The sequence below is a fragment of the Lynx canadensis genome, chromosome D4 (assembly GCF_007474595.2).
Source record: "Lynx canadensis isolate LIC74 chromosome D4, mLynCan4.pri.v2, whole genome shotgun sequence".
Taxonomy (NCBI): domain Eukaryota; kingdom Metazoa; phylum Chordata; class Mammalia; order Carnivora; family Felidae; genus Lynx; species Lynx canadensis.
The window spans coordinates 87,293,502-87,308,781 of NC_044315.2; the positions used below are offsets into that span (position 1 = coordinate 87,293,502).

The following is a 15,280-nucleotide window of genomic DNA, read 5'->3' on the forward strand; positions in this document are numbered from 1 at the left end:
AGGTAAGTTTGGAGTGAAAAAAGATTATAAACAGCAGTCTGATGTCACTGCCAATATGGTTCAAATGTGTGTGTTAAGTTTTATTTGTATACATAAAACTCGTAACGGAAGAATTACTCCACCACAGTTTTATTACCTACTCTTTGCAGGTAGCATACTTCTGACGTTTTTCCTCTTATCAAGTCATTGGGTGTCTTGCTCTAACAAGTTTTCATTCTTTCATAGTGTTTTATCATCTGATCATTTAATGAGTCTTTAACCAGTCACCCAGTAATGGGCATCTGGGTTGTTTCCAATTTTCCCAGGGCATAAATAATACTCTGATGAACATTCCTGTAACTGACTTTTGTCCTGCTCTTTCGCAGACAACTGCCATCCTGCCTCCTACGGCCTCCTTCCTGAGCTCCACCCAGATCGGCAGGTCTTGTCTCTACTGCTGTATTCTGGGCTCTGCACAAGGGCCCCGGATGAGTCTGGGGTGGCCTCTGTCCTGCAGGACTCCTACCCTCCCTGGCCCCCAGCCCCTGGGTGGCCTCTTGCCCACTGCCTCCGAAGCTTTACTTGGGTGCAGCCATTGGCCTCCCACTTCACTGGTGGATGTTAACCCCTGACTTCTAGGAGGGCACAGTCTGTAGCTCAGAGTGAGGCGTCCATTCTGGAAAAGAAGTAGTCAGCCCAGAGCTCAGAGGACAGCAAGGCACATTGCCTTTTTGTCTTTTCTCAGTTCCCTGAGTTCAACCCGTTCATCTTTGTCCTCTATTCAGGATCCTTTCCAAATTCTCCATCTCCAGGGGCAAAGACCTGACCTGATCTGACCCAATTCCCCACTGCCCTCCCCAAACTGCCCTCCCAGAACTTCAAAAGAACACCTGATCCCCACATGAGAACTGATTTTCTTTTTCTTCTTCTTTTTTTTAAGGCTCTGTTTCTTTTGAAGTCTACTATTTTATCAATCACAAAGATAATGCATGCTGGTAAAAAATTAGTTTCTTTTCATTCTGTTTCTTATTCCCTCTCGGAGAGGGACCCCCTCCCCACAGTGCAGGGACTGTGGGTCAAGGGTTTATCAGAATGAGATTATATTTATTTATTTTTCTGGATCTTGCTTTTTTTCCAAAATGGTATTACATACACAGCTACTTCGTTCCATTGAAAAGGTCGCATCCTCGTTCCCGCCCACGCGGTCCAGGCCCCGCCCACAGTGGTCCAGACCCGCCCACTGTGGACCAGGCCCCACCCACCGGTGTCTCTTTGCCTGGTATCTGCCAGCCCTCTGGGTGGTTTTCCTCCTTCCATTTCCTTCCTTTGTGCTCCTGTTCTGTGCACTTTTCAGCCACCCCTGACTGTCTATTGAAGTCGGGGTTGCTCTGGGGGGCCAGGCCCATGTCTGGTTTAGCCGTATCCCACAGATGGGGGCACACTGAGGCTCAGAGACATGAAGGCGCCCGCCCAGGGTCACTCCACCACTCAGGACAGAGCCCAGACTAGCCCGGCCATCCCTCCAGCTCTAAGCTCACATCATGTAGCTTGGGGCTTGCTCTCCACCTGACTGATGGGCCATACACGGGCAGTTTGGGAAAACTCATTTCAGTGACTTCTGATATTGGCAGGGCATCTGTGTCCCCCGCCCCACCCCCCATTTTATGGCTGGGGAAACCAACGTGCCACGAGGGAAAGGAGTCCTGGCTCCTGGACACACTGCTCCCTCCCTGCTGGCTGCAGGCAGGGGTGGCCAGGACAAGGGGGTGTTTGGTAGCATTGGCAGCTCTAGAGCCAAGCCTTGCTGGCTGACCTCAGGGTGGGCCACAGACAGTGTGAAAGGAGGTGCCCAAGGCAGGCACAGGCCTGGGATCACATGCCCCTCGGTCCCTTGACCACCTTTTACAAGATGTGGGCATATCCACGACAGAGTCTCTGCCCCCTTTGGGACAGGGAAACAGGCCATGGGGGAGACGAGCTATTCCAGACCCCTGCCCGGAGGCGATGCAAGCTGGGGAGGGGCTCAGTGCAGGGAGGGGATGAACACACTGCCTCCAGGAACCGTCCTGGGCGGAGCGCTTTCTGTAACCGGAAACGAGATCCCCACTTCCTTGAACCTGCTCCCTTTCCCTGTGGCGCCCTCCTGAGCACAGGGGTCTGCTTCCAGGTGGGATCCGCTCCCCCCGGGTGGCCCCCTGGAGCTGCTGCAGGTCCGGGCTCCACTGTGGATCTGGCTCTGAAGGTGGCCTCTGTCACAGTCAGTGTGAAGTTGGGCCAATGGCTTCTCTCTCTGAGCCTCAGTTTCCCTATCTGCAAAATGGTTGTGGGGAATATCATTCAGCCTTAAAAGGGAAAGGAACTCTGACCCGTGCTAAGACACGGAAGAACTTTGAGGGCCCTGTATTAAATGGAATACGGCAGACACAAAGAGACGAATGTTGTTGCACGTCTCCGTTCATGGAGCACCTGGGATAGTCAACTTTATAGAGACGGAAAGTAGAATGGCGATTGCCAGGGGCTGGGGGAGGGGGCAGTGGGGAGTTGGTGTTTAATGGGGACAGAGCAGACCCATGCTGGTGGTGGCTGTACGACAATGGCAGTGTATTTAATGCCACTGAATGACATACCTAAAAATGGTTAAAACAGTAAGTTCTATGTTATGTGTATATTACCACAGTGAAATTTGGAGAAAAAGAAATGGGTGTGGTGGTGGGGGGGGGTGCCTGACCGGCTCAGTCGGTAGAGCATGACTCTTGATCTCAAGGTCATGAGTTTAAGTCCCACGTTGGGTGTAGAGCTCACTTAAAAAAAAGAAAAAAAAAAAATGGGTGCTGGAACAATGTGCTCATCCTGGACTTGGCCCTGAGTCTTTAGTCTGGGAACAGGAGCTGCCCCTGTGGATGTTCAGTGCTCTTGAGTCACTGGCTCGTGGGGCGGGTCCCTGCACTGGAGATCCCTACCTGGGGCAGGGTGGGGTGTGAGGGGCTCTGTCTCCTTCCCAGGGGCCCTCGGGGTTGGGCGGAGCCTCCGCTTCCTCCCTGTCAGGATGTGCAGCCCTGCCCACATCCACCTGAAACTCGCTGCTGCCCTCCCTCCCCGCCATGCCTGGGCCCTGCCCTTCCCTGCGTCCCACTCCTGCCCCGTCCTCTCGGGCCCTCTCTTGAGACCCACTGATTTTATTGAGCACCTACTATGCGCCAAAGACTCCTGCCCTGAAGGAGCAAGACGAGGAGGTGCCTGAACCGCCTGCCTGCCCGCCCCACTCTGCGCTAAGCACTGTAAAAGCATGAAATTCTGTGGACGCTTTCCAGCAGCCCTGTGAGGTGTCTGTGCAGCCTTGCCCGGCAGATCTCAGCTCAGCCTTCTTGGCCACTGGCTTGCCCCACCCCAGCCTCAGCAAGAGCTGCTTGGGAGGGGGCTGCCCCTACCACCTAGCTGTTTGTTGTCGGGGGCCCCTGGGGCGGGCGCCCCTCCTTCGCATCCCTGGGGACTAAAGCCTGGGGTTTGGTGCCTGCACCTTCTTTCCAGATTTCTTCCAAAACCCCAGCAGAGAGGGGCAGTGCCTTGTCCAGAGTTCCACAGTGAGCTGGTGGCAGAGGTGAGGCAGAAATAGGGTGCAGCTAGAGGGTCACCCCCACGGGGCCGGGCCTGCACCGAACTCCCAGCCAGGGCCCCTGGCTCTGCACCCTGAGACTCCACGAGGCTCTTCTCAGCAGGGAGGCGGCATCTGTGTCTCCCACCACTGCCCATGAGCTCCCACTGGACACAGAGGCCCCTGAGGCGTGGACACACCTTGGGCACTTTACTCGTCCCCAGAAGGCTGAGCCAAGGGCTGGATGGCAGCGAGTTCACGATGTGCTTGAGACCAGGTGTTTGGGGTCGGGGGCAAGCTAAGAGCCAGGCATACCGGTCTGGAATGGCCTGGGCTGTTTCCTCCCTCTGTCGGCCTCCAGTTCCCTCACCTGTAAACGGAGCTGTGCACAGTTCCCACCTCAGAAGTCAGGAAGCCACATGTGCAAAGCCCTAGGACGGCAGGGCCCAGAGGCTACTCCTCACCGTGAGACCGGGTGTCCCCGCTAGGCTGGCACACCCACCTCCCTCCAAAACTGTGAGTTTGCAACCACATCCTGCCTGGTCGTAAACTGCACCGCCCCCAGCGTCTGGCGTCCTGCCGTGGCCGTCTCTCTGGAATCTCCGGGGCAGGCTGGTGCACGCCCTCGGGCGCTCGGTCTCGGCCCCTCCTCCCTTCCCGTCCCCAGCCTTTGGGTGCCTGCCTGGATGTGGGCTTGGGGAACTGGGGAGGGAGGGACGAGTATCCGGGTCTCTTTCAGCTGGAGGCTGGCTGCGTGATTCAGCGAGCCCTCCCCGGGGTGCCCCCTCCCCAGGAGTGTGGGCGGTGTAAGGAGCCAGCCAGTCATTAGAGGCCCAGGCCTTCTTGCCAGGAGGGCTGACCCCTGGGCTGGAGCTGGTGGCCCAGGGAGGGTGGTGGTGTCTACTGGCCCCGTGGTGACCTGAGTTCTGGGAACCCCAGGGGGGCAGGGAAGCTGGACTCCCGGGTGTGGCCTCTTGGCATGGTCACGCTGACAGCAAGCCCGTGCAGCAGTGACGACCCAAGTGGGGAGGTGGAGGGACAGGCCTGGGTTCAGTCCCAGTTCTGCCCTGAGTCGTAGAGTGACCGTGGCAGGTGACTTCACTTCCCTGAGCTCAGTTCCCCCGTCTGTGGAACGAGGCCAAAGACAGGCCTGCGCGTGGGCATCGAAGGGATTCCGTGGTATGGGCTAGCCCAGTGCCTGGCACACGTCCATCTGAGTGCCCCGATTCCCTCTCAGAGTCCTGGGTTGCTTTCTTCCCGTCCTTCCCACCCGTCCCGGTGTGCCCTGGAAAGACAGGATGGAACACATTTGGCGTTTGCAGGGAGGCCCGTTTTATGAATGTTTCATTACCGTGGTCATTACTAACATTACCAACAGTCAGAATGAGGGGGGCAGTCCTGTAGTCTGGGCACCCTGGTTCGTCTCCCAAGAGAAACAGACCAGTCTGTCAAAATACAAGTACTTAAACCTTGGTTTAAAGTCTAGATTCTAGGGGCACCTGGGTGGCTCAGTCAGTTGAATGCCAGACTTCGGCTCAGGTCATGATCTCATGGTGCGTGAGATCGAGCCCCGCGTTGGGCTCCTTGCTGACAGTGTGGAGTCTGCTTGGGGTTCTCTCTTCCTCTCCCTTTCTTTCTGCCTCTCTCTCTCTTTCAAAATAAGTAAACTAAAAAAAAAAAAATCTAGATTCTACATTGGAAAATAGGGAGTAAAATAAAATTCACAATTTTATTTTAAAAAATATGCACAGAAAGGACTGGAAGGTTATTATGCATTGAAAAGTTAACAGTGGGTAACCCTGGCAGTGTTCTTACAAGGGATCTCTTTTTTTGTGTTTATGCTTTTTTATATTTCCCCAAGCTATATTTTATATTTCCCCAAGCTGGGGTGAACTCTGGTGAACATAGAGTACTTTTTAAAATTTCATTACAGTCTTGCAGACCAGTAGTTGTAAGGGCAGTGTATCTTGGCAGGGTGATTGCAGACAGCCCAAGCACAGGATTCCTTTCGCACCTTCATTTTGTTGCACTCCTCCTGTATGTCACTGGCTGGATTTCCTGAATGTGGCTTCTTACGCAGTGTTCCCCAAACTTGGCCGATCGTTAGTGTCACCAAAGTCAAGTGTAAGCTCTACCTGAGACCTGCCGAATTGAACTCTGCAGGGAGATAATATGCTGCTATTTTTAATTTCCTTATACACACACATGTAGATGCACACGGCCAGAGATGATAATAATAATAATAATAATAATAATACAAATAATAATAATAATTGTTATATCATCCAGCATGCGGCAGAGATCGGTCTTGTTTTCTTGTCTTCTCTCTGCTTGGCCGCACCCCCTACTCTGTGTGTGTGTGTGTGTGTGTGTGTGTGTGTGTGTGTGTGTGTAAGAAAGACTCCCTTCAGGATCCAGTAGGGACATAATTACATGCATCCTCATAGAACTTTTTTGAATTTCCCTATTTGTCTTACAAAAGTGAGTTCATGGGCACCTGGGTGGCTCAGTCGGTGAAGCGTCTGACCCTTGGTTTCAGCTCAGGTCATGGTCTCACTGTGAGTTCGAGCCCTTCACTGGGCTCTGTGCTGACAATGCAGAGCCTGCTTGGGATTCTCTCTCTCTTTCTCTCCGGCCCTCCCCTGCTCACGCTGTCTCTGTCTCTCTCAAAAATAAATAAATAAACTTAAAAGAAAAAAGTGAGTTCACATCAAGCCCCCTCTTCTCCATTGGGATTTCCCACATTTGGAGGAAACCTCTTCGGGTCACTGGGGCAGCATCACGGCCCTGGTTCCAAGTGAACTGGGAGTTTTCAACAAGCCCCTCTGGTCAGTCTGATCGTTAATAGGATGCAGCCTGGGGACAGGAATTCCCAAATGGTCTTGCTGGAATGCAGGGCGAGGCCACCTTAGCCATCTGTCGGCGTGGGTCCCCACCTCAGTTCTTGGTCTTCACGTCTGCTAAGTCCGGAGACCACCTGCCTTCCCCTGTGCTGGTGTCCCAGCCGCCTGGTGGCCACATAGTTCTGGACAGAGGCTGATCGGTGGGCCACCCTGTGCGTGGCAAGGCTGTGACTCCCAGCCCGACTCAAGGTGGAATGTTGGACGATGGGTGCGCCGTCTCCTGGGTCCCAGACAGCCAGGCCGCCCTGTGGTAACCCCCTCCTGTGGGTCCCTTTCAGGTTGAACCATGATTCCAGTGACAGAGCTCCGCTACTTTGCGGACACGCAGCCAGCCTACCGGATCCTGAAGCCATGGTGGGACGTGTTCACCGACTACATCTCCATTGTCATGCTGATGATCGCGGTCTTTGGGGGCACACTGCAGGTCACCCAGGACAAGATGATCTGCCTGCCTTGTAAGTGGGTCACCAAGGACTCCTGCAACGACTCATTCCGGGGCTGGGCAGCCCCTGGCCCAGAGCCCACCTACCCCAACTCCACGGTCCTGCCGACCCCCGGCGCAGGCCCCACGGGCATCAAGTACGACCTGGACCGGCACCAGTACAACTACGTGGACGCCGTGTGCTACGAGAACCGCCTGCACTGGTTCGCCAAGTACTTCCCCTACCTGGTGCTCCTGCACACGCTCATCTTCCTGGCCTGCAGCAACTTCTGGTTCAAGTTTCCGCGCACGAGCTCGAAGCTGGAGCACTTCGTGTCTATCCTGCTCAAGTGCTTCGACTCGCCTTGGACCACACGCGCCCTGTCCGAGACGGTGGTGGAAGAGAGCGACCCCAAGCCGGCCTTCAGCAAGATGAACGGCTCCATGGACAAGAAGTCGTCGACGGTCAGCGAAGACGTGGAGGCCACCGTGCCCATGCTGCAGCGGACCAAGTCCCGGATCGAGCAGGGCATCGTGGACCGCTCGGAGACGGGCGTGCTGGACAAGAAGGAGGGCGAGCAGGCCAAGGCGCTGTTCGAGAAGGTGAAGAAGTTCCGCACCCACGTGGAGGAGGGGGACATCGTGTACCGCCTCTACATGCGGCAGACCATCATCAAGGTGGTCAAGTTCATCCTCATCATCTGCTACACCGTCTACTACGTGCACAACATCAAGTTCGACGTGGACTGCACCGTGGACATCGAGAGCCTGACGGGCTACCGCACCTACCGCTGTGCCCACCCGCTGGCCACGCTCTTCAAGATCCTGGCGTCCTTCTACATCAGCCTGGTCATCTTCTACGGCCTCATCTGCATGTACACGCTGTGGTGGATGCTGCGGCGCTCCCTCAAGAAGTACTCGTTCGAGTCCATCCGCGAGGAGAGCAGCTACAGCGACATCCCCGACGTCAAGAACGACTTCGCCTTCATGCTCCACCTCATCGACCAGTACGACCCGCTCTACTCGAAGCGCTTCGCCGTCTTCCTGTCGGAGGTGAGCGAGAACAAGCTGCGGCAGCTGAACCTCAACAACGAGTGGACGCTGGACAAGCTGCGGCAGCGGCTCACCAAGAACGCGCAGGACAAGCTGGAGCTGCACCTGTTCATGCTCAGCGGCATCCCCGACACCGTGTTCGACCTGGTGGAGCTGGAGGTGCTGAAGCTGGAGCTGATCCCGGACGTGACCATCCCGCCCAGCATCGCCCAGCTCACGGGCCTCAAGGAGCTGTGGCTGTACCACACGGCGGCCAAGATCGAGGCGCCCGCCCTGGCCTTCCTGCGCGAGAACCTGCGGGCCCTGCACATCAAGTTCACGGACATCAAGGAGATCCCGCTGTGGATCTACAGCCTGAAGACCCTGGAGGAGCTGCATCTGACGGGCAACCTGAGCGCGGAGAACAACCGCTACATCGTCATCGACGGGCTGCGCGAGCTCAAGCGCCTCAAGGTGCTGCGGCTCAAGAGCAACCTGAGCAAGCTGCCGCAGGTGGTCACCGACGTGGGCGTGCACCTGCAGAAGCTGTCCATCAACAACGAGGGCACCAAGCTCATCGTCCTCAACAGCCTCAAGAAGATGGTGAACCTGACCGAGCTGGAGCTGATCCGCTGCGACCTGGAGCGGATCCCACACTCCATCTTCAGCCTCCACAACCTGCAGGAGATCGACCTCAAGGACAACAACCTCAAGACCATCGAGGAGATCATCAGCTTCCAGCACCTGCACCGCCTCACCTGCCTTAAGCTGTGGTACAACCACATCGCCTACATCCCCATCCAGATCGGCAACCTCACCAACCTCGAGCGCCTCTATCTGAACCGCAACAAGATCGAGAAGATCCCCACCCAGCTCTTCTACTGCCGCAAGCTGCGCTACCTGGACCTCAGCCACAACAACCTGACCTTCCTCCCCGCCGATATCGGCCTCCTGCAGAACCTCCAGAACTTGGCGGTCACGGCCAACCGGGTGAGTGGCTTGGCCGTGGCTCCGCGGGGGGCCCGGCGGAGGCCTTTGGCGGAGGAGGGGGAGGTGTTCAGGAGGCTCCGTGTCTCGGGGTGGTCGGGATGGCCTGAGGCTCCTGGGCTGGCGGTCCTCCCCCGCCCCCGTGGTTCCCAGAAGCACCCGGGAGGAGCCTTGTTGGGAATACAGATTCCCGGGCCCCGGGCCAGTCCTGCCGACCTGGGCTTGGGAGCCTGTCTTTGCCATAGGATGCTGCAGAGTCCTTCTGTCGGGAGGGCTGGTGTGGTAAGGTTGGGGGGGTGGGGGTGGTCTGTCCCTGAAGGGACCCGGGGCACGTTCCTTATAGGCAGGGGTGTGCTGGGGCAGGAGGTCCGAGGGCTGGGTTGTGGGAGGCAGGACCCAGCCTGGAGCTGGCTCTAGATCGCATTTGGAGTCGAGGGGCCAGTCTGGATCCACTGGAGACAGAAACCGTGGGTGGCTGGTGCTCACCGAGGCGAAACCGGGTGGTTTCTGCAACTCTTTGCGCTGCTCACACCCTTCCCCCTCTGGGTCTTGGGGTGGTAGAGGGCACAGTCGGGCTTGTCGCCACCTGCCTTTTTGGAGAGGAAGTTGTACAAACCATTTCAGGCCAGCAGTGTGGGAGGCGATGCCCTGGAGGGCTACAAATCGTTGGTAGCCCTGTGTGCTAGCCCCTCGCCTGCCCAGGGAAGCCCCCCACCCAAGGGCCCCTTCTCAGAGGCAGGCGGGTGGAGTTGAGGGCAGGGTGCTCCTGTGGCCCTGTGGTCAGGTCTCTGTAGTGCAAGCAAAGCCACAGCCACTGGAAGGACCTCCCCCTGCCCGCCCCTCCTGCGCACCTGCAGGAGGGTGACACATTCCTGGTCTCTGCTGACTGGCAGTGAGGCAGGTGGCGGTGGGAGCCCCAGGCCAGGAGTGCAGACTCTGGAGACCTGGTTCGGACACCATCCCTGCGCCGCCCTGTGGCCAGGGGCACAAAGCGGCCCACCCTTTGCAGGGCATGAAGCTCCCGGCAGGAGCTCTCTCATTTCAGGCAGTCCCTGAAATGCCCCTGCCCCAGGAAAGGACACACCTTCTCCAGTGTCACTCAGATTGAAGGGTCTGGGTCCCCCTCTCCTCCTCCCTAAGCCTCTCTCAGTACAAACCAACCTGACGCTTCCATAGATCAGGGGTGGTGACAAATCCTGTCTTCCTCCCCCAAATCATGACTGAGCGTACAAGGGCGAAGGTCATGTCCCAGGTTGCCTCACTGGAGAATCTGCCCCCATGGCCTGGGACAGGCCACTGATCAGGAAAATTGGACCTCTGGGGAGAAGCCACATTTGGGCAGCACCAGACAGACCCCAACACTTCCTTTAATACGTGGAGGGGGACCAAGCGGCTCCCCGAGAGCACAGTGTGGGGGCCAGATTGCCCCTGGAATTGGGTCCACTAAGGCATCTCACAACCCTTTGTCTGGGGGGTGGCGTGGGGCAGCTTGCTGGGCCCTCCTTCCTGATGGAGGGTGCAGCAGACGTCCAGCCTGGCTCGAAGTTCCATCCGCTAACCCCCGCTGCTCACCCCTAGCAGGCCTATTAGGTCGTGCCTGTTGGCTGAGGTCACCCCTCAGGAAAGGAGCTGGCGACAGGCAGACAGGCACGCTGTTGCTGTCCCGAGGAAGGAGACCCTCTGCAGCCCTATTTAGCACACTGTTTAATCACATCCTGTCTCCGCCCCTGGAATGCCAGAGGCCTCTGTAAAAAAATTCACTTGGGCAGGATCCTGGTCAGGCCCATCCTTTCAAGCTGGAGCCCCTCTCCTCCTCCTTTGTGAGCACCCCCGCCCCTGGGGCTGCAGGTGGACAGGGAGGGGTGGGTGTGACCTGGCTCAGGCCCTTAGCTGCTCTTTTCCCAGGTTTAAAGTCATGTGAATAGACACGGAAAACTGGTGTTCATCTGTCCACAAATCCATTTATTCATTCTTTCATTGATTTGGTAAATGCTTTTCAAGCACTCCTAGCATGGGACAAGGTGCTGGGGACACAGGGACGAACAAGGCCCACTGGCTGCCCATCTGGAGCCTCCTGGGCACACACGGGAGCGGCCTCAACCCAGATTTAGGTCAGGAGGGCCTCCTGGAGGAAGGGACATGTCACCTGGCCCTGAGGACGAGGAGGAGTCCGCCAGATGAAGAGGAAAGGGGAGAGTCCAGTAGGTTCTGTCCATGGGGGAGGAGCAGCCTGAGGCCAGGGTTGGTAGGAGAGTCCTGTTGTTCTTCCTTGTCTCCATCAGATCGTCCCTGTGCCCCTTGTCTGGTGACGTGGGTCTTGGCACACAGGAAACGTTTGCCAGATACTGGTTGATTGAGTGGATGAAAGAACGACCTAACTTACAACTGGGAGAGACTGATCTTGCTGCAGTGTGAGGCTGTGGGTTTGAGGGACAAGATGAGCGAGGTCAAGAGCTGGCAGAAAACCCAGGTGCAGCCACCGGTGGGGGGCGGGGGGGCGACAGAGGCTGCTGCGGGTGGAGAGACATTGGCAGCAGAATCCGCAGGATGGGGCTGGATCGGATGCGGGACAAGGGGAGAGCTCCGAGTGACTCTGGGTTTCTCACTTGGCTGCCTGGGAAGATGGGCCATTGAAACGGGATGTAGAGGGAGTCACTGGGTTTCAGAGGGGAGAGCGTATGTCCCATGTTGAGGGTCTGGCGCCCCTGGGACATCCAAGGGATGTTCATGTTGAGTCAGCCTGAAGCCCAGGGAATCCGCCCTGTGCCCACCCAGGCTCCTGCGTGAAGACAGGTCCTTGTCGAGATCACTGGGGAGAAGATGGAGGGAGAGAGGAGTCTGGCCCAAGCCTTTGGGGTGGAAGCGAAAGAGACCAGGCAGGAGAGTGTGGGCTTACGGCACGCGGGACAGTGGGGTGAAAGAATGGGTTCAGGTCCAACGGATTAGGAGGGACTGTTGGTGACTCTGGCCGGATAGTTTCAGGGGTGGACAGGGGCAGAAGCTGGATCACAGTGAAGCAAGAGACCGTGTTTGTCCAGATGGTTTGCTGGGAGGGGTGGAGGGCCATGGAGCAACCCCAGAGGCTTCTGGGAGGGGCTTTTTTTCAAAGACTGGCGGGACTTGAGGGCACCTCAGTGCTGATAGTGGAGCCACTGAGGTCCCTGGGCCATAGGAGAGGGCAGGATCGGGGTGATGGGAAAGGACCTCGACCCTTCAGCAGCTGAGTGACACCTCGGGAAGAAGGACAGGCCCAAGGACAGGGGTGGCTGTGGCGGGGCGCCGAGCCACTGGAGGGACCTTCCCTTTTTTCTGTGGGACGTGGAGAGAGCTCACTGGATGGGGCAGGGGTGCTCCAGGGACGTGGTGTTTTAGGGAGGCAGTTCTGCACGTGAACCCCAGCTGTGCCACTCACTGGGCCAGGCCTCTCACGCTTCCCTGACCATTGAGTCGTCAGAAGAGGCCACTGTGGTGGAGAGCGGGCTCTCTGGGGGGCTCCGGCCCCCCCCCCCAGTCCTGCCAGAGCCCGCTTCCCATCATCCCTCTGACCGTCATGTCCCTCAGCGTCAGTCCTGCTCACCTGGAAGCCACCTTGGCCCCATCCCTGACCGCTGGGCACAACGGGGGCTGGTTTGGGAGGCCTGGGGCAGGAGTCTCTTTTAAAGCATCCTCAGACACAGAACGTTGAAGGCGACATGCGTTTCCAGTCCTACCCTTTCATTATACAGAGGGGGAAACTGACGTACAGGGAGGGAAAGGGACTTGCCCAGGGCTACACTGGCAGGGAGCGCCGTATTTGGCACAATGGGAGCACAGCACAGGCTCCAATCAGAGGAAGCCAGGCTTACTCACATCCTCTCTTGACCTTTCTGGCTGTGCTGTCTCGGACACGTTGCATTTCGCCTCTCCAGGCCTCAGCAGGACAATGGGGATGGGGACAGAGCAGCCTCAGAGAGGTTACTGAACAGTCTTTCCGTCGTCCTCACGCGGGATCGAGTGGGGTGCCTCCTGCCCCTCGTACCTGAAGGAGGTTGTTTTGGCAAAAACAGGTTCAGTAAGAACCGTGTTTATAGCTGATTCCTCACAGAAGGGCAGGGAGGGAGGTGGCATTTGTGCGGCCTTTCCTGTGCACCTAGAGACACAGCAGGTCCCCATGTGGGCTCCACCGTTTGTTCCTTGCTCCACCGATGGTGTGGACAGATAGCAGAGGGTCATGGGTTTGAGCCCCACATCAGGCTCTCCGCTGTCAATGTGGAGCCTGATTTGGATCCTCTGTCCTCCGCCCTCTGCCGCTCCCCTGCTTGGGCCCTCGCTCGCTCGCTCTCTCTCTCTCTCTCAAAAACAAATAAACATTAAAAAAAAAAAAAGTATCAGTGCTCTGATCGAGCCTGGTGTGTAGGAAGTTGCATGTGGGCATTGCCCATTATTCAGATTTTGCAAAATAGGAGGGGAATGGCCGATACGGGGCTCCCGGCACTCATGGTCAGAGTGTCACTTGAGGAGGGGACTGAGGCCCAGGACAGGGAAGTGACACAGCTGGGGTCCCCACCCATACTGGCACACTGTCTCCAGTTCTCAGCAACAGTTCAGGGCATACAGTTTTCTCGGCATGCTTCTCCCTTTCCTAAATGGTCCTTTTTTTTTTTTAAACGTTTATTTTTGAGAGGGAGATAGACAGCTGAGCGGGGGAGGGGCAGAGAGACAGAGAGAGGGAGACACAGAATCCGAGGCAGGCTCCAGGCTCCGAGCTGTCAGCACAGAGCCCGACGCAGGGCTCGAACCCACAAACGGTGAGATCATGACCTGAGCTGAAGTCGGACGCTTAACCGACTGAGTCACCCAGGCACCCCTCATAAATTGTTCTTAAATCAGGCAAGACCCACAGGTGAGGCCTGGACAGTGGAGGGGGTGTGGAGCGGTTAGTAGAGTAGCTGGCCTGGCTGTTGTGATGTGCGGGGGGACCAGGTGCTGGGAGACAGTGGGGACCCAGGTGGCCCCCATCCTGCCCTCCCAGAGCCCACAGTCCAGGAGTGACCGGTGGCCGAGCAGCTTCCCCACGGAGGGATTGGTGCTCCTGGGGGCCGTGGGGGCCGTAGGTTCCCCGGGAGGCCGGGGAAGGCTTCCCGGAAGAGGTGAGTACGGAATGAGTCTCCAAGTACAGGTGGGAGTCAGCTGGGCTTCGGGCGGGACGATACTGGTGCCGGGGGAGCGGGGAGAAGCCTTGGCCAAGGCCCCGGGTCTGTGTTGTGCCCCTCACTCGGGCCCTCTGCTCCTCCCCTGCAGATCGAGGCATTGCCCCCGGAACTCTTCCAGTGCCGGAAGCTGCGGGCGCTGCACCTGGGCAACAACGTTCTGCAGTCACTGCCCTCCAGGGTGGGCGAGCTGACCAACCTGACCCAGATCGAGCTGCGGGGCAACCGGCTGGAGTGTCTGCCCGTGGAGCTGGGCGAGTGCCCGCTGCTCAAGCGCAGCGGCCTGGTGGTGGAGGAGGACCTGTTCAACACGTTGCCGCCCGAGGTGAAGGAGCGGCTGTGGAGGGCTGACAAGGAGCAGGCCTGAGCACTGGCGGACGGCTGAGCACGGGGCCACCGAGGAGCCCTGGGACCCAGGGACCCAGGCACCCAGGGACAACCAGCCAGGTCTCAGCCAGGCCAGGAGCCCGGGGCTGGACGTCGGCTGGGCTGCAGCGACAGGACAGTACCTGAGGGGCTGGCCCCTTTTCTCCTTCGAGACTCATGCCCCCCAGGGCGGGCGCCTTGTCGGGGAGATCAGAGACCTAAGTCGTAGAGTGCAGTATTTGGACAATCAGAGCCTCTTCCCTGGAGGCCATCTCTGCCGCCAAAGGCCCAGGGACACCTACTTAGCTCTTGGTATTTATTTTTCGCCACTTCCCACCCCTCCCTCCGGATAACTTCTACATTCCCAAGAAAGTCCAGCTCAGATGGGGGAGGTGTTGAAGGAAGGGTGGGCAGTGTCCCTTTTTCTTTTTTTTGGTGATGCCACCGGCGGTACCCACCCAGACTTGAGCAGAGTGGTCCAGGGAGAACCAGCTGTGGATAGTCGCCCCTCCCCCACCCTTGGTGCGGGGGACGGGCTCTGGCGGTATGGCCCAGGGGACGGTAGGCCGCCGGGTAGAAAGGCCAGGCCTGGGGCTTGCCTCATCAGTTTTAGATTTTTTTTTTTTTAAGTAAAAAAAAAAAAAAGAAAAAGAAAAAGAAATTTTTTTTTAAAGCTTTGAAAATTGATGGTTTGGGTATTAAAAAGAAAAAAACTAAAAAAAAAAAAAAAAAAGACAGTGAAGGCCAGTGAGTTGGGGTCTCAGGGCAGGATGGCAGCTTCAGAGCAGAGCAGCAAGACACAGAATTGTAT

At 57.3% G+C, this 15,280-nt stretch overlaps 1 protein-coding gene across 3 annotated transcripts in view; it reads left to right on the forward strand.

Moving 5' to 3' along the window:
- Window positions 1-15,130, forward strand: part of LRRC8A (leucine rich repeat containing 8 VRAC subunit A) — a 28,893-nt gene extending 13,763 nt beyond the window's left edge. For all 3 annotated transcript variants that reach the window (XM_030293844.1, XM_030293846.1, XM_030293845.1), the window contains 2 exons: window positions 6,753-8,917; window positions 14,195-15,130. In XM_030293844.1, the coding sequence (XP_030149704.1) occupies window positions 6,761-8,917; window positions 14,195-14,470 (2,433 nt within the window). In that variant the 5' untranslated portion in view covers window positions 6,753-6,760 and the 3' untranslated portion in view covers window positions 14,471-15,130. The remainder of the gene's footprint in view (window positions 1-6,752; window positions 8,918-14,194) is intronic.
- The last annotated feature ends 150 nt before the right edge of the window (window positions 15,131-15,280 follow it).